The sequence below is a fragment of the Botryllus schlosseri genome, chromosome 3 (genome assembly GCF_051294905.1).
Source record: "Botryllus schlosseri isolate E-star chromosome 3, Bs_hap1, whole genome shotgun sequence".
Taxonomy (NCBI): domain Eukaryota; kingdom Metazoa; phylum Chordata; class Ascidiacea; order Stolidobranchia; family Styelidae; genus Botryllus; species Botryllus schlosseri.
Window position 1 is genome coordinate 4,974,842 of NC_137238.1, and position 26,492 is coordinate 5,001,333.

Sequence of the window (26,492 nt, forward strand, 5' to 3'; positions counted from 1 at the left end):
TAATAATAAATATGATAAATACAACAACACAGAGCTTTTGAGCTATACACAGCCGGTACACGACTATGCCGCTACCGTTACCAGTGACATAAAAATAGCACTATTACATAGCCTTCACCGCAGTATGAGGAAATTTCTTCAACTAATACACCTGAAAATACTACGCAATGGCGACCTCGACTAGAGATCTGAAGTTCCGACGTTACCACGACTGAGCACGGAGCAGCGCAACTCACGACAAAGTTGAAAATTTTCAACTTTGTCGGCGAGTTGCGCAGCCCACTCGCCGACGCTTTGTTGCGTAGTTTGGCGACGCGGTGTGCATGGTTTTGTCAAAGACAGGCGCGATTCTCTCGTTTTGTCGTGTCGCCAGTGTGCAGCAGCCTTTAGATAATGCAGCAACATCATTGATATAAAGTAGGCTTACCATATTTTGGAAATCTAAAAAGAGGACACTTTTTCAGAAATTTCAGACTTGCAAAGCCGGACAAGAATTGTCAAAAACCGGTAAATTTTTCCCACTTTGTGATCGGTTGACTGAAAAAAAAGGTCATCTTTCCGCTCGGAGCTCATAATACCGTTTTCTCTCCGCATTGCCAGGTGGATGACTAAAAAAAAAAAAAGTCATCTTTTCGCTGTGAGCTAAAATCACCCTTTTTCACTCCGACTTACCGACCGGAGCTTCACTTCTGTGCTAATTTGCGGCATATCACACGCAATTTGCTCTAAATCTGACGAAAAATTTCAAAAATGAGGACAAAATCTCAAAAAAGAGAACAAAAGGGCGTCCTCGGAGGACACTTTCAAAAAAGTCAAAAATGAGGACAAATCCTCTTGAAAGAGGACGTATGGTAAGCCTAATATAAAGACTGAACAATAGGGGTCCTAAACGGAGCCCTGTGGTACACCACGCAATATGCCACCCTTTTCAGATGGTATGTGATCTTTACTGTAAACATATTGACATCGATTGGTAAAATAGCTCATAATCAAATCCAAGGTTACACCTCTGATACCATAACACACCTCTGATACCATAACACGAGAGTAAGTATTGAATGATTGACAGTATCGAAAGCTTTTTTTATACCAAGAAAAACAACACATGAAATCATACAAGAGTTGTGTATCTGACAAATTAAGGAAGTAAGGGCAAGAATTGCTTGATTTGTGTCAAGATTTTGTCAGAGGATAAACTGGTTGTCCCGTTGTTGTAATGACTTTTCCACGTGTCTCGCTTTGGCCGATATAGTACCCAAGACCGTGTCTTTTATGTTCTCGATCTCGTTTGAACAATAACTCATACGACGAGGATGCAATATGAAATCAGTATATTATCAGCAGAATAACTTCAAGACAGCGACACGATCCAGAGTGCAGTTAAACGAAAGACAAGTAGACAACAGAACACGGTATAAATGCGAAGCACGACACACGAGGAAATAATGATTGGCGGTAATTACTAATCCTAGACAAATAAGAGACAAACGATACCAACGTAAAATGCACGAACATAACAGTCCTCACCTGTAGGTTGAAAGTACAAGGTAATTTACGTTGGCCGATAGAAATCAGTTTGTGTTCTAATTCTAAGCGGATAACGTCTGTCGGACGTTCGAGCAGGACTAGCTGCAGGACGCTATGCCCTATTTCTGACCAATGGTTGCTGAGCTTGTAATTGCTGAGGCTGAGCAATAGGGCTGTTCAAAAAAAACTATTTTTACTGAATCTTGCTGGCTACGTGATTAAATCGTTAGGCTGCCTTAAAAAAAAACCTATTATGTCATGTCAAGTCATGCCAGACGTAGAACTTCAGAGGTGCAAATAAGTTATAGTACTTACTACTTACTGATATCTAGATGTCATGGCCAAAGTGGGAACAAGTATAGACAAAAGATAAGGGACACCGAACCATCAAGTTCCTGGGATACTTTCCATACTAGATTGCTTGTACAAGCCAGCACTAGAACTTCAATAAGTACGAGGTGGTGCAAATTCAAAAGTATTGACTGCCTTCACAGTTAGATGCCAAGCTAAAAGTAGGAACTAGCAATCTAGCATAACGAAAAGATAAGCGACACTGCTGGAATATTTGCAATGTCAGATTACTTGAACATTATATGACAAGACATGAGTAGAATTGCCACCTTCAAATGCGAATGGACCAACGAACGATTGTAAAACCTAATGGAATGCTAACAAAGGTCTTCTGCTGCAGCAGACTGTTCGAATTTATGAAAAAAATCAGATAGTTTGATGGATACATATTGATTATTCTTGTCACCGAAAACGACATACTGCACGAACTCCAGGAGCTGGAATTCTTTGGGCTAAGACACAGGTCCCAATATAGATATATCGACTTTCCATTAAATAAAAGGGCAAAATAACGTAAAGATAATCAGTTTTGGGCCCTTGTTAAGCGCCTCCAGCGTGGACGATCGTGGGCGTCTTCGGGCGATAGCCCGCGTTGCGCTAGCTCGTTCTCTATTGTCGAGCGCCATGTGGTTCTATTCCAGCCACCTCTGCGCCATGGCTCCGTCGGAATGTGGTTGATGATGGCGGCAACTTGTTGATCGTATTGATGCCGCACTAGAGGACCGATTAGGCGGAAGCGTCGTTCAGCAGCCAGCAAACGGCATGGGACCGTTTTTGTGAGTTTGCGCAGTGCATTGGTGGATATGTGCTCCGGGTGGTGGATGCCGAGTGCGTAGCGGAGGAGTACATCGTAGTTGGCGTTGAGCGTCTTAGCCAGCTTTTCTGTCAGCGTGAGTGCTTCTATTCCGTAGAGAAGAGCCTGCTCGACAGTGGCACGGAAAATGCGGGTCTTGAGCTGAGGTACTTGAGTGTATGAGGCAATGTAGCCGTCTTGTTGCGCCCCAGGCCTTTGCTCGTTTGGCCATCAGCCAGAATCCATCCCGGTATCTTTCCATTTCCATGCTTTGAAACCACCAAATGTGGAGCTTCGGACGTTTTGCTGTTGATGTGAATGTCATGGGCCTGAAATGTAGGCAAATTTTTTATTGTAACTACTCCAAACCATTTCGAGGGCCACGGGTTTACCGCCCCTGGTCTGCACAATCATCTGTGTTAACAGAAGTTGCTACGAAACTCATTGACATTACAACAATAATGCTCACAATAAAAACCTTCTTAAGGTCATCATAGTTATCAAGCTATTGCTTGATTTTCAAATCATACATTCGTTATAAACTGAAAGTTATATTAATCTTATAAACAAGTACCTGTTGTACTGATAAAGCAGATATTGCGGTCTTCTTTTTCGAGTTTATTCTCAGATCGGTAACTGTGATTGTAATTGTTGCAGCTTCACTTCATTAGTATTGGACTGAAAACATTGAATAATTGAGGGGTTATTATCAATCATATTTAATTCAGAATGGAATTGCGAGTCCGCATTTACCTCAAATATCTTATCCAATATGAGCATCATTCTTTCGTAGTATGTTCTGATCTCTTCAACTGTGGTTGGTGCGATCAAATTCCAGTTATCTTCTCTTACCTGTAAGAGAATGTATGTGTCTAAAAGAATGATTAGAATATGATCATATCTATGAATATATTCATACAACGGGGTTGTAATGACTCGAGTCTTGACTCGATTCGAGTCGGACTCGAGTCACGATTTTCTGATGACTCGACTTGACTCGAGTCAATATGTGTATCGACTTGACTTGGACTCGAGTCATTACGCATGACTCGAACCAAGTCATATGACTACAGACTCCGACGGCCAAGAGCGACGTTTCCATATAATCTCGAGAGTAGTAAAGTATAACCACCCAATTGAGAGTTCATCCATTGGTACTGGTACTTGAAAATGTAACCAGATAGATACCAGTGTTGGGATCAAGTCACTACCTTCGAGTCACGAGTCATTGCAGATTTTGACTCGAGTCAAGTCAAGTCAATCGATTTTCAAAGGTGACTCGAGTTAAGTCAAGGCACTCGATTTTTGGCGGTGCCTCGACTCAAGTCACGTTTCAAGTCAAGTCGCCTTTTCGAAGTATGAGGCATGATTACATCATTGCATTTTGCTAGCTGTCTGAAATACAGATTGAGTGGTCATTGATTCCGAACCGATGAACGAATATTAAGTTAAATATCCACGCAATAAGGCGCTGTATCGCTCGCATAAACGTAGAACTGTTGAACTACGTAGATAATTGCATAGCCTCAGTTTATATAGTTAACAGCAAAAATAGAGGAACGAATTGATAAGATGCAATACATTACCCATTTACAAATAGATATGATACAATTCGAGCATGCGCTAATGGTTGAGGACAATATAAACTATGTTCAAATTCAATTTCAATAAAACAAGAGGTTTGGTAAAGGTATGAACAGAGAACAGAAATAGACATTTTTCTATTTTATTGGTTTACTACTAGAGTTTACGACAATGTAGCTGTAAGCTTCGATCACTTTGTTTGCGGTCAATCTATTTGTGAGAGAACAATCGAGGCTAAGTGACACGCTTGACCATTGAATGATTGGTCACTTTCAAGGGTTACACCAGCGTTTCGCGAACCAGCCCAGCATATGCAAGATACAGTGATAAATATCGACACCGATTACTTGATGACTTGAAATTGGCTAGTGAATTTTGGTCACGAGTCACGAGTCAATCCGCATTTCTGATACGCCGAGTCAAGTCAAGTCATTTTAGCAAAGTGACTCAAGTCAAGTCATGACTCTAGTCATCCCAACACTGCAAGATACTATTAAAAGTGAGGAAAATTAGTATATCATAAATGCGAACCATTCGATATCACCAAACAGAGATATAACAGTGGGTTTAACAAGACTTTATCTGGAAACTGAGCAGTCAACACAATGACTCAGACTCGGACTTGAGTCATAATTCCCATGACTCGGACTCGAACCTCTGCTTGATGACTTTGACTCGGTGGTGGCAATTGAAAATGACTCGACTGGACTCGAGTCAAAACTAAAAAAGTGACATTGACTTGCGACTCGGAGCCTTGTGACTTGGTTACAACCCTGTCATACACATACAGTGAAGAAACAGCCTTGGCACATAATCTCTATAACAAAGCAATAAGAAGTTGTCATAATTGCATGCATACTCACTAGTCTGATGTCGCCCATGGTAGGGAACGTTCCAAGAAATCTCTTTCTTCGTTAGCTGAGAACGCCGGAGTCCGTATTGATGCTTGAATAGAGACAAGCCTTTGTGCCAATTGCGGTCTACATAAGCTGTACGAGTGTAAGTGATTCGAGCGCTTGCTGAACTTTGAAGCTGAATACCAGCTAGGGCATCGGAGCAATGAGTTCAGGGTCTTTGGGACTGCACGACGGCTGCAATATTGATGGAAATATAAGATAGAATCTTACTAGAATTATGCGGATAAATACCATAACATCCACATGGAGATCTGCATTGGTTGCTCCGGCATCTCCCCGAGATATGAGCAGCAGACACAGACAGTTTAGCTCAATTCATAGCAAAATATTACAAAATAATGATTACCAGTATTGGCGTGGCTGAAGGTCCTATATCCTCCTGGACTGATGGCTTTATGGGTAGGGTGGTATCTGGCTGCGCGAGTGATTCTACATCAATACGGAGCGACTCATCCACAGGCAACGTGGTGTCCGACTCTGCGAGTGACGCTGATTCACCGCACGGATTGTTTGGGTCTGCGACTGAGAAAGATTCATGGCGACTATTGTCTGGTGCGACGGTGTGTCTAGGGCGTATATCAACAGTGCAATTCCACGCTATATGCGCACGTGACGTTACTTCCTATTACGATAATATCGAGCATTTATAAACTCGTGCGATAGCAAATTCGAGATGAGACTTCATGCTAACCTACTGAATTACGTAGAAGAATAAACTGTGTTTTGAACATATATCCGTCTGAAGAGTTCACGATAGCAACGGTTCGAAGAGGACATTCTCTCAGAGTTAAGTACCAGACAGTTACAGCCTACGCAAGGACAAACTACTCGTCTGAGTTCTAATTACAGAGACATAATTACCTCACAATTTAACCGGTTGTTACATGGTGCTTTGAACGAGATTGTTTGGATATATCATCAGCACAGACTCTATACGTATTGCCATCAAGATACGCATAACTTCGCAACTCAGGTAACGTGTTCTTATTCCGTTCTGGTATATAGACTTCACACGGCAGTCCCTAGTTGATTGTGCATGCTATATCATTATTGTGTGCTTATTTTGTTGTTATTGTGTATGATTCATTATCTGTGTAGAACTGTGTGTTATACAATCCTAAGATGGATAGCGCAGATACGAAAATAAAGCCTGATGAGGACTCACCTCACGATGAAGTCAGTAACGCCAAAAATGTTCCACAGGAAACTGTGGTACCCGGTAATTCTGTTCAGAGTGTAGATGCTGTCCCTACTGGCATGAAAAATGAAAATAAATCAGTTATTCATGGTGGTGCTCGATTCCCGTTTGAGGACTCAGATAGTGCGTCCGTTTTATCGGATGATTCCACGAGGACGAGCATCGATACAGATTCTGATATAGATTTGAAATATGACGACCGTGAAGCAGTTAATCGTGTTGTGCTAAGTAACGTTGCCAATACTCCAGCAAATGTATTGCGTGATTTGACTAATGTAACTTCGAGAAGACGACAAAACGGGCAAATAGTGCCTCTCGCACATCAAACGCGCGTTACCTCACGTGAAACAGGGTCGGCGACCATGCAAAATATACGCGCCGATACGCGTTTATCAGAAAAATTAGCCGCGCCAATACTATCGCAGTCAAAATTCACACGCGCACAATTTCCGGTGCAAAACCTAGATTCGCGATCGATAGTGCCTAGTCTAGCGCAGCAGTCAATGCACAATATAACCGCGCCACAGTCAATTCACAATGTCGCCGTACAGTCACCACGTGCTAATGTGGATTTTGAATCGGCTTTGGTGAATGTACATGACACGGACGTTCAACGACAAATGGCATTAGTTGGAAATAAACTGAATAATATTAAAAGTGAAACACGTTGTCCGGAACAAAGCATTGAGCTAGTTGAATTAACATCCGACGGTTTTGGAATAAATTCTGTTCACGCTTGTGCTACGTTCATTATGGACATTGCTAATCAAGGTAGTTTGTCACCTGAACAAGCGTTTTACTACACCAATTTCTTTCATTTTGGCCACGTGGACAGTGACGCGCGTAGACGTTCAATAAGATCTATGTTTGTCACACTTTTAGAGCCCCGCGTGCGCCAGGCTTTAGTCGCTCAAAGACCAGAGATTGATATCCACGAATTGTTGACGGTCGCTCAGCGCGTTGATGCTAGTTTTACGGAAAATTCTGGTTATGTCAATGCAGTGCATTCAGAATTTCCACCGCCAACGCCACCAATGCAAGACAGTGGGAAGCGGAACAGATCCAATAATTCGGGTTCTGCCGAAGGTCAGGTTATGGTGTTACATCCCTTTTGCTGGTATCATCATCGTTACGGTAAGAGGGCCTCTAAGTGTGTAACCCCGTGTAACTTTGAAAAACAGCGCTGGGTTGCCGCTACATCTTTACCGGAGCCGAATTTTTAATTGGGGTTTACGGGCTTGAACAGATTCCTGCAATTATTGAATTTCAGCTCGAATACCCGACTTCGTTCAAGGGTTCACTTCCTTGGTTGCGTTGCGACTTGTCTACAGAATGTGTTTCACTGGTTGAATTTAGCAGTGAACGTTGCCTTAGGGAAGTTGACATTCTTCCAATGAATTTTGGCTCTGATTTTGATTTTTCATTTCCGTTTGACAAAGCTAAGGTACCCCGTGACTTCATTGGGGCAGCTTTTATCTTGGTATTATCTTTGCTTATAATACTGGTGTCTTTGGCCAACGTGAAGGTTACATTTTACGAAGGAGACGGCATCTCAGATTTTTTGCCGCCAGCACCGAACAAGCAAGTGATATCCGGTTCCCACGAAATGCGCGATGAAGGGAAACACGTGGAGAGCGCGATAACTGGGAAACAGCACCTCCATCATAATGATTGTGTCGAGCTATTTCCTTCAGATCAGATTGAGCTGGCAGAGAATACAGTGGCTACGAGCGTTATAGGAAATACGCACAATGGCAGTCCGGCGACCACGACGTCCAGTCAGGAGGTATCGAATAATAATCTGCCAATTTCTACTTCCAGAAACGATATAGTTACTCCGGTTCACACGAGATTAGGACGTGCTGTCAGAAAACCGAAGTGGCTGAAAGATTATGGGGTATCCGTCAATTCAGTTTCTGGCGATTGTGCTGTCAACTGTGACGTTGATTCAAGGGACCTCAGGGAATAGCACGGACATTACTATAGACATTGAAGTTTGTACAAAGAATGCTGTTTCTGAGTTTATCGAAATTACCCCGCCTGATGAGTGTGTAACTAACCCCGTGACTCGTTCAGAAAAATGCACAGCTGACATTTATGCTTTGCGTAACCGTTTCCATCATTTCCAAGGGCAAATGTGCTATGTCACGGAAAGACAGTGGAAATCTCACTACTTCTTTTTTGGTACTTACAGCCAAGAGGTATCGGAGGAAGTTCGTTACCAGATTCCACTTGCCGAATGTCAGCATGCCATCGTTACTAAATTGTCACAATACGGGAATCTGGAATCAATGGGGGAAGGCTTGTACGCTACCAATAATTCATTGCACGTAGATTGGACATGGCCAACTTCAGATGAAGGGTATCTGCGAAATTTGATTGTTAATACTTTAGATATCGCTTATGACACCCTGAACATAGCCTTGAGATCCGACCAGACTGATTTTTCAAATTGTGCCCCCACTAAAGGGCATTGCAGTAACCAATTAGCTACGGTAGTTTGGGATTCGGGTGCATTATCTAGATATCGTTGCCCGACTGTGCTGATAAGAAGGAACAGCCCAGTAGTAATTCATTATGGACAGCGTTATCCATATGCGACAAGAATTGAGATGACAACACTGGGACTAAGTTTCAGATCCAGACGATCTTGTACATCGGAGACCACAAGGTGTATCCGAGGGAGGTCTATCATCTGCTTAGTCAACGACTTTTATATCGTGCCGAAACGTTGTAAAGATGGAGATATGCGACGATTATCGATTGAACAGCCTGCAGCAAGTTTCAATCGTACCACTCCTAGCTTACGTCTTCTACTAGCAACTATACAAGAGGTAAAAGATCAATCTGATTTTCGGTACCGGAGTCTTGTCTCCAATTTAAACGCATTTGAATGTAACGCTGAGCACCAGATGTATAATATCCAAAAATCGCTGCTCCCGCTAAATACGAACGCCGCATTATACTTGACACCAACCAAAGGGCGCCCACGGTTTCGTCAAGCCGGCGATGTAATTCAGGCTGAACAATGTTTTAGACAGACTGTCGTAGTACAGGAAAGTTTGTTCTTGCCAGGCGGGAGATTATCTGCTAGACCGATTGTGAAATTCGGGCAAAACTTATCACGTATGGCTACCCTCGTTGACAATGGTACAGCCTACTTGGGTCCGCTTACATTGGATCTCGGGTCGAAAAACACAACTAAGATTTTTAAAGTAGGGAAGTCGTTTTTTAAATATCAAAATGGCTTACTAGTTTCGCGGAACGCGTCGGTAAGAGAGGTTAAATTCTCAATGCATGACGGTATAGATACGATTATAGAATCGACACATCCTGTGAATCTGACTGAAACGTTTTTAGATATTTTCAGTAAAATAGACCCTTCGCTTGGTACGGATTATGACAGCGTGTTGGCTCACATGTCCCATAGCATGTTGCTGGTTCATAAATTGCGTGAATTATCAGCCTCCCACTTAGCTAATCGTAGTAAAATCGGTGTTCACGTGGAAGCCGATCCGTCACTTCCAGTTAAAATTGTTTACGAAGCTTTTAGGGGCAGTATCTTGTACGTACTGGATAGTGTAACGAGCGAATGCAAGGAAAGTGAATAAAACGGAGCCAGGGAAGGACATCTAACTAGAAGACGAGCCCAATTGTCCAATACATTTTGATTTTTATACTATTGTACGCTATGATCTGGGGATTGTATTTAACTTGTAAATTATTTTGTTCTAAACGCAATGTAATGCGTAAGTCCTTTCATGACAATCGTATTGCCGGTGTGAAGTTTATTTCAGACACGGTGAACACGTTGCGCGAACGCTATTCGACTCGACGCGGTGCAACTCCTCCTCCTACGACGCGTGGCGAAAACTCAGATCAGAACATTGAATTGCGATCGATCGATTCGGGCACTTCTGGGGCACTATCTGACGAGTATCAGTATGACTCTGACGCAAGCACGAGACGGCACACAGTCGATGTCGGTACCGAGCAGCCGCTTTTGCAACAAGAAGAGGCTATAACCGATGTGACCAAGGCACAGTCCTCACCACAAATCTCCCTGGACGCTAACCAGGGGGATCAAATCGTACCTACCTCAAGGGTACATGACCGAGAACCTGATGCCGTTCTGACTCGTCACGATTCGCCAACGTTGCCGCGCCCTCAGAAGGTAACCCCGTCCATAGTAAGTCCTGACGCACCGAAGAATACAGGCAGTCGCCCGGCCACAGAGGAGTAAAACGGAGAGCACCGCGCGAGCGTTGATTGTGATAGACGTCGACCCTATCCAATCTAATTGTACTAGCGAAGTACAATTGTCGTATGTAACGACCACATTGTATATATGAGTGGTCATTGACTGTTGTTAAAGTTGGATCGCCTCTCAGACGTGGCTGGTATTGCACTTGAGCATAGCCTACTGAGACGTATTGTGTATTTTTTTTTGTGTTAGGCTACCTATTGTAGTGTATTAATCTGAATAGTGTAGTGTTGAATAAGATTTTGCTCTGGTTATCTGGAGTTGTGTTGTATTTTATAGGCTAAATGTAGTTAGTTGTTAGGCTACCCCTTCTTGTATATGAATCTAGATTGTTGTGTAGTGTTAGGTTACTATTACTTATTCTAGTGTATTACTCTGGAATTGTGTTGTGATCTGCTAGGCTAACTTGTATATTATAAAAGATGTAGAAAATGTGTTCATCTCTCTCGTAGTCTTAGTATTCGGACTTTATGAGTAAGTGGTATTGAGTGCCTTTAGGAACTGTTGTTACGCCTATGTGTTGTTGTTTACTTCCGCTCATTGCATGTCCGCTCCCTCAAAATGGAGACAGTGCGACGGTGTGTCTAGGGCGTATATCAACAGTGCAATTCCACGCTATATGCGCACGTGACGTTACTTCCTATTACGATAATATCGAGCATTTATAAACTCGTGCGATAGCAAATTCGAGATGAGACTTCATGCTAACCTACTGAATTACGTAGAAGAATAAACTGTGTTTTGAACATATATCCGTCTGAAGAGTTCACGATAGCAACGGTTCGAAGAGGACATTCTCTCAGAGTTAAGTACCAGACAGTTACAGCCTACGCAAGGACAAACTACTCGTCTGAGTTCTAATTACAGAGACATAATTACCTCACAATTTAACCGGTTGTTACACTGGACATCCATTAGTTGCTAGTTTCTCCCATAACTGTAACAACAAGATTTAGTTGCATGAACGGAGCTTCCATAGTTAATTAGCTCGTACTTCTTGCAGTCTCAACAGACGCCAGACGGTACGTCATTTGGTACGTCATTTGCCAAAGGTCTTTATCACGAAGCTTGGTGAAAATATCCGAATCTACGTCATTCTTTGAGATATGAAATAATTTTGAACATAACATTAATTGACAGAGCTTGCATGTACAAATCAGACTTGACGTTTCAGCAAATGTTTTGTAAGCCGATATGAACTCCCAACAAAGGGGCACAACCAATAACAAGACTGTCCGTTAGACATTTATCAAAAGTACACGCTAATAATAACCTAAGCTGCATAGTAACCATTCTAATAGATCACAATTGGCACCAGCATTCAACCAACTCCAGACAAGATGAACTGAATATAACTGCACAAGCTGTCTCGATTAGCTAGTTAACAGGGCACATTGCTGAAGCTATATTACTTATATACTTACCTTCCAATTTCTGGATGTGCTGCCATGCAATACCGTTACTCGCCAAGAAAGCTTCAAAATCCGCATGCTGATTCCCTGTTATCGCGATCACACCACATCGCAAAAGAGCGAGAAACGGCCGAAAAAAGAGGAAGTTTAAGAATAGCACTAAAGGTCAATCCCGGTCGTGGCGCTTTAGCACGATATTGTGCTGCCACAAGCGGCCGATTTGGCGATTGCGCTTTATCTCGTTTACAGTGTAATATCAACACATTCACTGCTCAGCATTAACATTGTAATTGAGAAACAAAATTAAAATCCGCTGGAGAAAATGGCTAAATTTTTCACTCGGCCCGCCAACGTAAGTTCTATTTCGCGTTTGGCCCGTGGAGGAAAATAATTGCCCACCCCTGTGTTAGACAATGCCGTCTCACATCCGCGTGCGGCGTTTCTTTTAGTTCATTATACGACTATGACCTGGAATGCGGCCGTAGGCTACATGAATAATCGAAATGCGGCCGTAAATAGCAAAAAGGTTGGCCACCCCTGGGATATAGTGATACAATGCACCTAGGATATACATGTAGAATCGGACGAGATAGCGGGTAGTTCGAAAGTTATTACTAGGAATAATGTTGTGTTTACTAAAAAAAGGTCATTTTTCTAACTCGACTCCCGGAAGATCCACTCTAACATAATACTGTTGTGTTGGCTAACGCTGTAACGTAATTTTTTAGTCATCGTTGCCCTCACTGCCGTCGAAATCCAGATTTCGCGACATGTATTGCATTTTCAGTTCTGCATGTACAATAGGGCTGTTCAAAAATAACTTTTTTGCGGATTCCAGCCATTCACTGATTAAATTGTTAGGTTACCCTAAAAAAACGCTGCACATCAAATTTGGTTCAATTCTAACCAGTATGGGACTCCGCAGATCCAATTGAAAATTTTGATTTATTAGGGATAATTATTTCTCAAAAATTTTCAAATTTTTCTGCCAACCCCATGAAATTGTTGAGCTGTCTTCAAAGACGATGCAAAACAAATTTGACTCAATTCCAACCAGTAGAGACGGACTTATTTCAGTTTATTGTTGATAATCCGCGGATTGGGTGGAGATCAGGAGCCTAGATAAACCTCCAACACATGCATTTATATCATGCTTCAGGCATATCAAGTACTATCAAAGCGGTGTCCTCATTTCACTGTTTCTCACAGCGGTTCCGTAACAAATTGTAAGATACATTCTGAGGTATTGAAAATGTAACGATTAAGCATCTCTTATCCCATCCAGAATGTGCTGATCATTACAATGACAGTCAATTTTCTATACTTGCTCGTGGCCGTTCCCTTTTTCATTTAAAGGTCCTGGAATCTACGATCATAAAGCTACGAAAGTCGATTCTCTGTCGCCAGAAGGAACGCCTCTACACTCTTAGAATATTTCATTAACTCTTTCAGACCCGACCCACTCAATAGAGTGGGTGATTGTCTTCCGGGAATTCCCGCACCCACTCAATAGAGTGGGTGACATGAAGATCACGATTAGGACGACCGCCGATCGTGGCTTAGGTGTGAAACATCCTCAAACACTTTCTCAAACAATCTCTTCAATGATTTTATTGAAACCTACGATAATATAACTATCACGGGGTATATATCAAATAAATACAACATAGAAAGGTCGCCGATAGGTGTCAATCATGCTAAAATATCGATCTAATTGTTACCGCAAAATGAATAATTTGCTTTCATTGATGAACTAATAATGTCGACATGCCACGACTTTTCCAACCTTGGGTTAAATCATTTGACCGATAAAGATGGAGGAGGAATGGATGAAAGATCACTTTAGTAGTGGAAGTGAAGAGGTCCTAACTGACGACTCGAGCTCCAGTGACGAGGAGATAGAGGCGATATCTCTGATCAAGCACGCGAGGCCATCAGGTGCAGGTGCTTCGGCGATCTCGCCGTTGCAGGCTGACGATTATGGTAGTGGACTATCCCCACCTGCTGCGAAGAGACGAGGAAGGCCTGCGATCTTGCGAACCGGCACAAGAGGTAGACCCAGGCAGCTTGCCCGCGTTGCGTCACCAGCCACTCTCCCAGGGTGTGAGTACAGGCATGCTATCTCAGGGCCTCATTCTGATCAATCGTTTGCCGACCCTGTAGTGCCACCGCGTACTGCGGAATACTGCTCCCTCGACTACCAGCAAGCTACGACCTCTATGTTACAATCAAATCAATGGTCTGATGATCCTGCCGCAAAACCTCAAACAGTACCATTTACTGGTGTTCCAGGCTGCCGCCTGGATAACCTATATCTATCACCGGCTGTAGTCTTTGATGAACTGCTGCCGGAAGAATTCTTCAGTCATATGTGCGAACAAACCAATATTTACGCAGAGCAAGAAATAAAAAAGAAAGGTGCCACACTTAAACCAAATAGCTATGCCTCAATCTGGCGACCCACAACCGTCATAGAAATCAAGAAATTTTTTGGTTTGGTATTGGCCATGGGCATAGATGTAAAACCTCAAATTCGGCAGTACTGGTCCAATCAAATTATACATAAAAATGAATTTTTCCCAGCTGTCATGTCTAGAAACAGATTTTGCGCCATCATGTCTTTCTTGCACTGCAATGACAATACTAATTATGTCCCCAGTGGCAATGACGGGCATGACCCTTTATTCAAACTGAGGCCAATGATAACACATCTTGAAATATTCAAAACAAAATTCGTCCCAAGGAAAGAGCTCAGTTTGGATGAAGGGACATGCCCTTTCAAAGGTCGAGTGGTTTTCAAGGTCTATAACCCTCTAAAGCCAAAAAAATGGGGCATGAAGCTATTCCAGTTGTGCGAGTCTCGAAGCGGATATTGTTTAAAGTTTGAAGTAGCAACTGGCAAATTATCGAACGATTGTGGCCCAGGGAAAACCGCTCAACTTGTCCTCGATATGGTTGACGAATATTCCGGAGAAGGTTACGAGCTGTATACCGATCGGTATTATACCAGCGTGCCACTGTACGACGAATTGCACAAGCGTGGCATTATCGGCGTTGGAACTTGTCGAAGCGACAGACGAGGACTCCCACCTACAATAAAGGAGAAGCTGGTGAATAAAGGCGAGACAACAAGTGCTAGACGTGGCCACCTACTAGCCATGAAATGGAAAGATAAAAAAGAAGTGCTGCTCTTGTCGGCCAAACATAATAACGACATGATACAGGTTAAAATAAGAAGTGCAGGAGGTGCTAAAGAAAAATTGAAGCCCAAATGTGTGGACGATTACAATCAGCACATGAACGGAGTCGATCGTTCGGATCAAAGGATGTCGTATTACAGCTTTGAGCGCCGGTGTAAAAAATGGTGGAAGAAACTTTTTTTTCACCTCTTCAGCTTAGCAACAACCAACGCATATATTTTATACTCAGAATCTGCAGAGGATGATGAAATGTTGAGCAAGATTACCCATTTGAGGTTTCTCGAGCTCATTGTTGAGCACTTGACCACACAAGAAAGTAGGCAGCAACATGACATACCTGTAAGCCGATCCAGTGCTAGCCGATCCAGCTTAGTCAGGTTGAGAGCCAGGCATTTTGTACAGCAGACTCCACCAGGTGCCAACAGACCGCATCTGCAGAAAGAGTGCCATGTCTGCTACCACAGAGAGCGTGCTAGACAGTTGCGTGGAGTAGCATCTGCAGCAAAGAAAATTAGAGCTAGTAAAACATGTTATATGTGTGTGGAATGCGGTGTGGCTTTACATGCTCACCCGTGCTTCGAAATATATCATACGGTAGAAGATTACGCCAGCTAGAAGACAGATTCAGATTGCCTTCATTCAATGAGTCTTCAATTTTTCGTTCTTTTGTTCATTGATTTCACGATGCTTGAAAATAAATATCATCATCAGTTGCGTTGCCTATATATAGTCTGGATTATTCATCACAATTTTACTGATATTGACATTATTAGATTTATCTAGTAACTACCAGTAATGGTTAGATTGCTACGCACATTCAAAATGATGAGCATACGATACAATATACTATACTGACAATGACATCCACGCCATTAAACTGTCAAGTCAAGCATACTTTCTTACCAAATTGAGAAGTACTCCCTATGATCACAATAATAAGTTACGCCATGGTTACGCTTAGGCTGGGTCGTGCAATGTCGTAAGACTAGTGTTCGGATTTAGGGTGAGGTTAGGGCTGGGGTTACCTGATTGGTGATCAGATCACCATGTTGTTGTGGTTGAGAACGCACACTAGACTATGTAGGCCTATTTATGATAGAACATAGCTACAGTATCTGCTCTAAGCTTTTTTTTCTGTAAACGAAATCCAAATGAAGACACACACTTTCTATGATGCACTCTAGCGCGCTTCCTGCACCTATGTTACTTCTGAGTTACTGAACGAATTGGACTGGATTGGCAGCTGCTGTTATTTTTTCCGGAATATTTACATGATTCCAAGCAGTACTGAATAACTTATTTCGATAGATTTAATCTACAACCATGTAAATAAATTAGCCGAAAGTGCGTACTTACCGCAAATTATCCGGGGAATATTCACTCGCCGCAATTCCACCTACACAAAACATCACCACACCGTCACATCCAGTTTTCCAAATGATTACTAAATGATACAGTGTGATGCGTCTTGATGTTCTCTAAATAGTGATGGGTCACACGCATTGAATAACCGAAAACTCGCGACGCTATGGATCTTGGAATATACGCAATAAAATGCAATTTTCCGGGAATTCAGGATGTTCTGAGACAATTGCCTGGGATTCAAAGAGTTAATGTTATGTACTGTGTTTTCGGTTATTTATAACCGAATATGGGCTCGTTAACGTTGGTTTTGTACCGTTACTACCGTGTCTTGCCCGTCTACTAGTTGTTTGTTTTTGTTATTATCACGTCATACAGACAAAATAGTTCTTACATTTCGAATTTGATCCACCCTATCACTGACGTTCGCTACTGATGAGAGTCAGTCGAAAAGCTTTTAGCGAATAAATTAACAATATGAAGTTATTGTTTCGCGTTATTCTGAAGTTATGTACCACAAATCAATTAAGACACTGTACTCGGAATTCAGCATGATTCGTCCGCATAAAATCACTATCATACGTCATTGCTGCCAGATTAGCATTTGACGTAGAGTTTTCAACTTCGTCGGTGACTATCACGTCTGAGTCGCCGGTAAAGTCTTACGCGTTCAGTGCATTGCTCCGTTCACAAAATAGTAGAGCGACTCTTTTATATTGACGCGGTGTGGATGCGTTCGCGCATGCAGCCCAAGGAGTCTTGGATATGATGTTTCGAGCCACAATTTCACCCTGCAATTAGATATTAAGGCAGGCAATATTTATAAATCGACAGAATAGAGAACGTGACGGATTCAAGCATTCAATTACAGCAGTCATGACATCGTTTGTGGGATTGTTATTATAAACACACGATTTGTAAATAACCAACTGATTCAAGTATGATATACCAGGGGTGGGCAGACCTGCGTCATGCGCGAGCCGCATATCAAAGATATTAGCTTTAAAAGAGCCACAACACAAAATACGAATTTAGGACGTCACAATGAAATGTAGGCTATCGAGTGAAGTTTATTATATCGTGGTGATGGTGATACGATGCGTATCCACCCGGTGTTTGAAATCAGACTGATATGACGAAGGAACTGCTCCGTACTGCTTACACGTCATATCAGCCTGATTTCACTATAATGATCGGGACCTGCGCTGACGCAATTAATTAGAAAAGACATTGTTGAAATCATTGATTGATGACCAGGCATCCACTGTTGCGGGCGAAACGTATATGTGAACTCGATTCGAGTGTTCAATTGCAAATTTCTAACCCTCTAGTGCCACTTTCCCCTGAATTGTTGATATCTTGCCTAAACCACAAGGAAAGATACAACACGAAAACAATACGCATATTGATAACACGCGATACATAAATAAATAAATAAATACATCAATTTATAATCAGGTTAAACCTATCTAGCAAAATGGCGCAACGCATGTGCAATCATTAAAGAGCTGCAGTTTCCCCACCCCTGTGATATACCAACGCATTTCTATTGTACTTGAATGAACATTGGCGACCTCCGGTTTATGGGATAAATGTATCTACACTGTAAAAAATAAAAACCTCGATTTACCGCGAAATGTTTGGAAGCACGGTAGCCAGACATTTCGTGGTAATCTAACATTACCGTTAGTCAATGCAAATTCAACTTACATTCGTCCGGTAATTTCACTGTACACGCCAGACTGTAATGTTACAGTCCCCTCCGGTATATCCAATCTACATGTTATCCTGTACATTTGAGACCGAGACCGCCTACCTACCTACATGCTGTCCCTGTAAATCAGCTTGTAAATTCACGTACATCCATACCTATCGCAAAGCAACCCGATGCTAAAATATCGCAAAATTTTCTCAACACTCCCAAAACGACATTGGAACAAACTGTATATTGATTCATGATATCACGATGAAGTGGTAATCGATGGAAAAGTATTGCTGCTGGAGGTCTAATTCTTCTTTAGGAGACATGTAGTAACACGAGTGGTCGCAAGAAAAGGTGAATTAATTCCACCACCGGCGAAACTTCCAATTGTTTCTTTTTCTCTTCCTCATTCCTTCTGTGTAACTAGTATCTTGCAGTTCCACTAAAAATAATTCATGAGTAAGTCGCTATATAAAGCAAAGTTCCTAACCTAGACAAGACATTATAATGACTACTAAGACAAACAGGCTAACAAAAATATACGGTAACATGTTTTGAAGTACCGGTACTGGTACATTGTGTGATGAATGCTCCGCCTTGTACATGATATAGCAGAGATTTATGACTTACTTTATCTAATGTATTGAAGCAAAAGGTTCCTCACCAATTCCACTCTGGATTTGAGGTGGCATGTGTGCCAAACAAATCCAGCAGTGGATGGAAACATCTCTATGCTATGGCCCGAAACTGACATAAACAAGCCAACAGTTTCAACTCCTCCGCGACGGAGTATGAGGTGTCACAGGTCACTATATAAATCGACTAATACCCCAAAATATAACAGAGAATGCGGAGAATGAAATATTTCAATCATGAAATCAAAGTGGTGTGCACATTGCGCAGTCGCAGATATTCACGGTAACAAATACCATGTAGTACTGTACCTTTTACGATGCGTATCCCATTCAGCGTTCCTAGGAATCTTCCACGATCGTGTCCACTTTCTTCAAGCACAACACGCTTCGCTCCACCCTTTGCTCGAATCTCAATAATGGCCAGACAACGATACGACACTCGAACGATTTCGAAATTAGTCGTATTCATCCGCTGACATGCCACCAATAATATTTGCTGGCTACGTTATAATGTTTGACTTATCTTATTTCTCTTTCATACAGAAACAATAATCATTACATATAGTTCCTTTCTTTTCCATCTAATTTCGTATAAATTGATATTTATCCCAAGTGTTGTTCACTACTTACTGTACTTACTAAACGAGACGCTGCTTGTGATGTCACAGTTGTGCGTTGGCTGTTTACTACGAATCTCAGAAAACCAGTAACGCGTAACGGTAACCTATTGTAACCTATTACAGGTCGCCTTGTCCGCCATTAGCAAATGGTCAACTGAGCATGCGTTGCTGATATTTCTAGTTTCCCGAACAATATTATCCATCCTAAACTGATTTTCTAACTTACCATCCCTATCCGTAACAACGAATGTAACCAGCGAGAACGGCCGTATACCCATATAGCCTTATAATATTATATAATGGCTATGGTGTAGCCACATTAGCTACGATTGTTAGTTGTTTCTTGTACCCTACTATGTACTATACTGAAATTGGTACTTATAGGGCCAACAATTTCCGTACGACAGACCCCAGTTTCGCGAACGAGGTTGAATCAAGTCAAATCACCACGAGAATGATATATCAGTAACATTCATTTCCACGTATATATTGGTTGCAGCGATTATGAAGCTAATCAATCTTCCCAATAGCCTGGTAAACTGCAGTTACGAGTAACTGTCAGTAATTTTGCGAAGAAATTCGGGTAACTTGACTTCACAGCTAAACTAAGGTAATATTACATATCAAAATGTAAAATTACAAGCTACGCACAGTTATTGGCTGCGACCGGTAATTCGTTGTAAAATTTACAGAGATTTCCCAGTAAATCTACCAGATTTTTTACAGTGTAGGGATTAGAGTTGTTAGAGTTACTTGCCAGAGCATATTCATTAGCGATTATCATGTTGTGAGCTCATGCTTCAAAGAATTATGAGGACTGTTTTAGAAAATATCTTTTCGTTGAAGACAAAGGTACCCGAAATAGGAGAAGTACTCGGCATTTGTATTAACCCTTTTGAACGGGAGGTATCATATCTGATACGGCATGTCTCTGTGACCAGGGCCGTAACTGCCGCACCCCAAACCCCCAATTGAGGGGGGCGAGCTCGAAGGGGGCCCAAAATTATTTCGTGAATTAGCATAAATTATATAGAGTATTTTTCAAAAAATTTTGCAACTTTTTTGAGAATTTTTCGCGCCTTGCACGATTTCAAGTCGCCAAATATCTTGATTATTGGGTACTGTTTCCCCAAGAAATAATACGCAAGATTTATAGAAATGGACATATCGGCGTTAGCCATTACCGCGGCACGACGCAAAAAGGTATATGACGTTTTAAGCCAGTGGTCCTCAACCTTTTTGTCTTCGCGAACCCCTTTTCGACCGCCACGGACCCCGCGGACCCCCTCAAGTTTTCGTTAAAAATTAGCTCAATTATCGTGCAACCGTCATCTGTCTCGCGCATATATTGATTGTAGGCTAGTGATAAACAGTCACAAAATCACTTTTCTTGAAAATAACATCACACTATATGTAAAAATTGGGTAGACTTTTATTATATGGCACATACGACGAAAGCTCAGCATTTTATCCTGATTGGTACGCAACCTCTTGTCGCCTTCTACGCACTCGCATAACAAAATACAGTGATTAAGTCTCCTCACTTCCCGATAACGCAACGAAAATGTGAGGCTGAAATGACTAATTCTTTATTTCAAACCAATTCTATACGTTTTATACCTTGAATGTGCAGTCCATGAACAACATAAAATCACTGAAATTTCAGCCGCTACTCTATAAGTCTGAGGTGAAGGTAGCCTACTTAGTAGTCATCAACAATATTCTGGGTTGTGGAATATATCAGTGTTATTCCATATCAAACAACACAGGAATTGGAAATTGGAATATGGAAAATTGTCAACAACAACAAATTTCTGGCTGTCAAGCAACGAATCAGGATTTTTGAGTAAAAAGTGAACATTAGGTCACATTCCTACTATTATCAGAAATTCCGAATTTTGTATATTGAGAATTCGCCTCTTATCGGTTAATTTGAGTATATTAGTTCATTTAGAATTTAACGTTCACATATCAATAAGAAACCGACTCACTAGGGTAGTGTTTCTCAAACTTTGTTAGACACGCCCCCCTTTATGATAGTGAAAAATTTCGCGCCCCCCTTATCGTCAAATCATAAAATGCAACCAGAATGCTGGCAATTCCAGCGGATAATTTGATGGCATCGAAGGTATTGAACGTTGATGAGATAATATTCAAATATGAAATTCGGGCTATTGACAGAGTAATAACCATGAAATGGAGGTAAATCGCGCGGAGTGCGAAAAAATAAATCATTCGACCGCAGCTTGGCGCCCCCTTCAGATTCTCTCACGCCCCCAGTTTGAGAACCACTGCATTAGGGGTACGCCGATTATATTGTGGTTAAGGCATTTAGAATCATCAAGGTCGGAGAAAACGTGGTGATCGATATATCGATATATCGTTGGTTTGACGTACAGCGACCGCCAATCCACAGAATATTATCATGGTTTTTGACGACAATGCGCTATGAAATATCTTGGTAATAGAGGTATCCAACATCATCCCAACGCCAACTGTGTAGAGACATAGAAATTGATCACAAGGTGATGACGCAACATATAAATTCCTACATAATTGATAATACATGGAGATTCATACTCCAATATAGAAACATTCATGTTCAACAAAAGTTTTCCGTTATTTCCTTATTTCTTATTGTATTTCGTTTGTATGGTAAGACACTACACACGATGCCTCTACGATAATTAACATATTTTTTTCATTTTTCCATGTTTTGTATATTTTTATATTTTTTATTATATTCAATTATTTGAAAGCTTTCAATTCACCTGATCACCAACGCATATTGAGATTTTGTTAGGTGTGTCCATATAAATGTATTCTACAGCCATCAAGTTTGTATGAAATGTATATTGATCTTGATATATTAACATCGGAAAAATGCATGATAGCGTATGTATCAGCCGAGCGATAATATTGATCTGAGTTGGACAGCGATTATTAATTCGTCTGATAATTTCAAGCATCATAATTCACGACATTTTCCACCTCATGTTTTAGAAACAGAATCATGGTTGCTGCAACGAAATATGCAATACGACAAAAGCTCATCATATATGACAATGATCTCCATTTTGAAATTCCGATGTTCCATTCAAACTTGCGTATCAATTATTGGAATAGCAAAAAATCCTACATGTTGACGGCTTCAACTGTATAATGTAGTGAAAAAACGTTTTTCGTTTAAATCCATTAAATGAGTAATTGACGCCGTAAAAGATTCATCAGAGGAAAAAGGTAACATCGAAGCGACGTTATCGATATGATAATTGTTTTCGTCGAGTTGTGAAACTTTGCACAGCTCCTGATACATAATTGTAAAATGCACAACAGGACTAGCATTATAAAACTGATCACGTGTTTATATTATCAATCGAGCGCCAAATCATCAGCTCCGAAATGTAACCTGGTCATTCTACTCGCAATATGTCAATATTTTCATGACAACTTGTTTGCTCTTGTACGCAATCAACCTTGTTGCACCTTTTGCCTTTTCCGAATCTCTCTGAAAACAAGTGACTCCGAATGAATAAATATCCTCAATAATCGAACACGTCTGTAACCCATTAGGACCAGTTATAGTACCTAGGTGGTGGTGACAATGATGGTATTGGTATGCTTCCTATAACCGACAATTTGTTTGCTGGTTCAAGTCTGCTTGAGAAAGACCACTGAATCCCTACTAGGATGTAGTCAGTTTTTCTAACTTGTGATAGCCACTGTAGCCGCCTGTTATACCTGCCTTATAAAATCCAATAAAAAAGGAGGCTTTACGATAAGATGTGTTCACAAATATCATGATCGGATCGGGCGAAACAACTAAGATCTCGAAACCCCATGAATAGAACAGGAACAACAGCAATCAGATCTAATCATCAAATTGCATCTAGTTGTTACACTATTTTTGATTTTACGTTGTTACAGGCGATGCGTACGAAAATTTGTAAGTTGTCACTTCCGATTAACTAATAAAGTTCCTGTATTTATATTTTAAATTGGTATAATTCAGTACTTTTCAAACCTTATTTACCATAGGAATATACTTGTACCCGAGTAAAAAATAGACGGAGTCACTCTAACTCAGGGGTGGGCAAACTACGGCCTGCGGGCCGCATGCGGCCTACAACCCTGTTTTGTGCGGCCCCCGAAAGCCTCAAGAAACGTTATAAAAATATTGATAAAATGAGTACTGAAAATCTAATTATTGCAGCGACTTTACTAAGCATTTTGCTAATGTATTTCACCATGACGATGCTAAGTTATATAGTCTTATTATGATGTTTCTATTTATATTTGATTGCTAGTGCAATAGCCTAACCTCAAGGCCCGAGCATTTTGAAAAGTTTTATTTGCTAAACATCACAGAAAGTCAAAACGGAAATGACATAATTCGGCTAGCGTGTGTGATTTTAAATTGGCAACTCCAAGAGATGTATTACTTTTAGTGTTGCACTTTGAAACACTGGTATTCGCACGTGTGTTAGGTAGATTTGTCCTCGATATGTGTAGAAGTATTTTATATTTATAATATCAAGAATCGTAGAAGCGTATTTAAAGGTAACATGGTTATGATGCTTTCAGCATTGTGTGTCCTGAAGGAAAGATTGTAACCGAGTCACACGGCTCCAAGTCACAACTCAATCTCACTTTTATGGTATTATCAAATCATCACCGAGTCAAGTCCAAGTCGGGGAACAGAGTGTCGAGTCTGAGTCACATCGTTGAGACTCGAGTCCGAGTGCAAGTGATCGTGTTCACTGTTAATTTTCCCGTTCATGTCATGTTCAACCCACGCTTTCACAACTCTGCTTGGGTGATATCGAATGCCTCGCATTCGTAAGTGTTCTAATTTCCTCACTCTTTACAGTTTCTAGCCCTATTATTCTAATACGAGTGCTCATAGACGAAACACGAATAATGCAGTAACTTTACTATTCTTCGAAGTTACAATGAAATGCCTATCCTTGCCATCCCAGTCTCGTATGACTTGGTCGAGTTATGCGAAATGACTCGAGTACAAGTCGAGTCAATCCACAAATTGACTAAAGGTGAGTCGTGTCATTTTCCGTATTTTAGTAAATTGAGTCGAGTCACCGAAAGACCGCAACTAGAGTAGCAGTCGGATCAAATCATGACTCGAGACATTACAACCCTGGCTGGAGGTAATGCAAAAGTGGAATCAGCAAAACAGATCGTTGCCCGATTCAAGTTTACATGCTGTTCTATGAGTCGGAACAATCGAGTTTCATCCCTAATTTGACAAATTGATTATTGAGGATGTCCAGTTTATAAAATCTTGTCAATGTTTCTGAAAGGTGTATATTGTCTACGTTATCATATCGCCGAATCAATGTTTGGTTTGTTTTACATATACATATTTTTTATCTTCATCTTTCGTCGGTTACTATTGTAATAGAAATTTTGATAATAATCTCAATTTAATATAGTGCGGCCCGCGAATGGATTCAGATGTTGAATGCGGCCCGCGAGCCAAAAAGTTTGCCCACCCCTGCTCTAACTTCTGTACGTTGAATTAATGCCTATTTTGATAGTTTCTACAAATTATGTGACTACATATTCCGACCATCAACTATATTTCCCACTTCCAGCAGCGAAAAAATCCGAACATATTATATTTATCGACTTCTGCGTATCAACGAATCAATTCTGCGAGTATCTTGTCGAATCTCAGTTTTTGTATTGCAATATTTCTCCCTAGAAAATGAGTACTATGGCAGACGAATGCGGCAAGTATCCATGCATTGAATGACACATTAAATCCAAGGATCACCTTCAGTATTATGCATTGGCAGAGGTGGTCAGTAACCATGTACTGCTACTTTTTAGAAGTACCAAATTACACTTGCTCATTTTCACTAATCATTGAAGTGGGTATTACTTAGAGACTACTTCTACTTTTACTTAACGATTTTCAGTTTCTCGGTGAACTAGGAGTAACGTCAGAAGTATGTGGCGACTAGATCTAAAATTATGCCTTAATCCGCTATTATATTCTTGCAGAGTTAGCAAAAGTACTATTTTTTCAACGAAGCTTCGTTTGATGCACCGTGTGGCATCGTTATGACGTCGCTATCCGAGATCACAGTAATTTTAAATGTACATTTATTACATTATTACACAGATCGCGTCATAATATCTGTATGCTGTTGTTTCAACCCGGATGTGTATGAGAATGCATTGACAATGATATGGAAGGATAAATCTTAGCTGCTATTTTTGAACGGTCAGACTTTGCGACATTTACTCACCTGCGCCAAATTTCGGAGTCGAGAAGCTGCCAGGCATCTCTTTCTCGGCGCACTGAAATGAGAAACAATTTATAAAGCATAGAATACTTGTTAGTAAAAGATGTATGCATGAAACCTATGGATTGTGTTCTGTTGCTGAACATAATGCGTAATATTTGAAACAGTCATCGCCATAGGGTTCAGAGCGAGTTGAACCAAGCTCAGATATAAAGGAATTGTGCCTAACGATACAGGGATGTTTAGTTACGGTAAGTAAGCGTACGGAACATGCGCTTATAAGAGTAATAATAATAATAATAACGTTGGAGTATTTGGTTGTATTATGAAAGGGTGATAACCCCACCGCCGTCACTGAGTTCGTGATAAATTGTAATAAGTTCATTTAGTTACTGCCTGATTTGAATTTCCTGACGACCGTGGCGCACAATTACTTTAAATTAACCTAACTTCTGAACTGACGCACCACTGCTGTGGATGCCTGCGAAACGAGCTGGATATATTGCACCTGGACGTACCCGCCGTGGGACCAAGCGGATGACCCCAGAGGACTCCTCAACTCCGACCACACAGGAACACCAAAGAGAAGATATTTATCAACATGGCGCCTGTGCAACACCGAACTGTGGCTCACAAAACAGCTCTGCTGCAAAAGAAA

General features: G+C 41.1%; 1 protein-coding gene and 3 long non-coding RNA genes across 7 annotated transcripts in view; 1 reads left to right on the forward strand and 3 right to left on the reverse strand.

The window, feature by feature from the left end:
- Positions 1-1,231: 1,231 nt before the first annotated feature.
- Positions 1,232-12,307, reverse strand: LOC145435651 (uncharacterized). Of its 4 annotated transcripts, none has more exons than XR_013913934.1 (5): positions 12,059-12,307; positions 5,119-5,694; positions 3,425-3,523; positions 3,246-3,349; positions 1,232-3,000 (listed from the first exon to the last, which is right to left on the reverse strand). It is a non-coding gene; the product is annotated as an uncharacterized LOC145435651 (long non-coding RNA). The 4 variants fall into 4 exon arrangements; XR_013913935.1 differs by lacking the exon at positions 12,059-12,307 and having other exon boundaries at positions 1,234-3,000; positions 5,119-5,346; positions 5,404-5,719; XR_013913933.1 differs by lacking the exon at positions 12,059-12,307 and having other exon boundaries at positions 1,235-3,000; positions 5,119-5,719.
- LOC145435652 (uncharacterized) lies at positions 5,731-11,384 on the forward strand. The gene is made up of 2 exons (XR_013913936.1): positions 5,731-6,059; positions 10,545-11,384. It is a non-coding gene; the product is annotated as an uncharacterized LOC145435652 (long non-coding RNA).
- Positions 12,308-18,508: 6,201 nt separating the features above from the next.
- On the reverse strand, positions 18,509-20,780 carry LOC145436618 (uncharacterized). The gene is made up of 2 exons (XR_013914347.1): positions 19,255-20,780; positions 18,509-18,752 (listed from the first exon to the last, which is right to left on the reverse strand). It is a non-coding gene; the product is annotated as an uncharacterized LOC145436618 (long non-coding RNA).
- A 358-nt stretch (positions 20,781-21,138) lies between these two features.
- The window catches only part of LOC145436574 (uncharacterized), a 46,067-nt gene continuing 40,713 nt past the window's right edge, over positions 21,139-26,492 (reverse strand). The window contains exons 11-12 of the mRNA XM_080313940.1: positions 25,838-25,889; positions 21,139-23,073 (exon numbers count right to left, since the gene is read on the reverse strand). Of these exons, the coding sequence (XP_080170066.1) occupies positions 23,037-23,073; positions 25,838-25,889 (89 nt within the window). The 3' untranslated portion in view covers positions 21,139-23,036. The remainder of the gene's footprint in view (positions 23,074-25,837; positions 25,890-26,492) is intronic.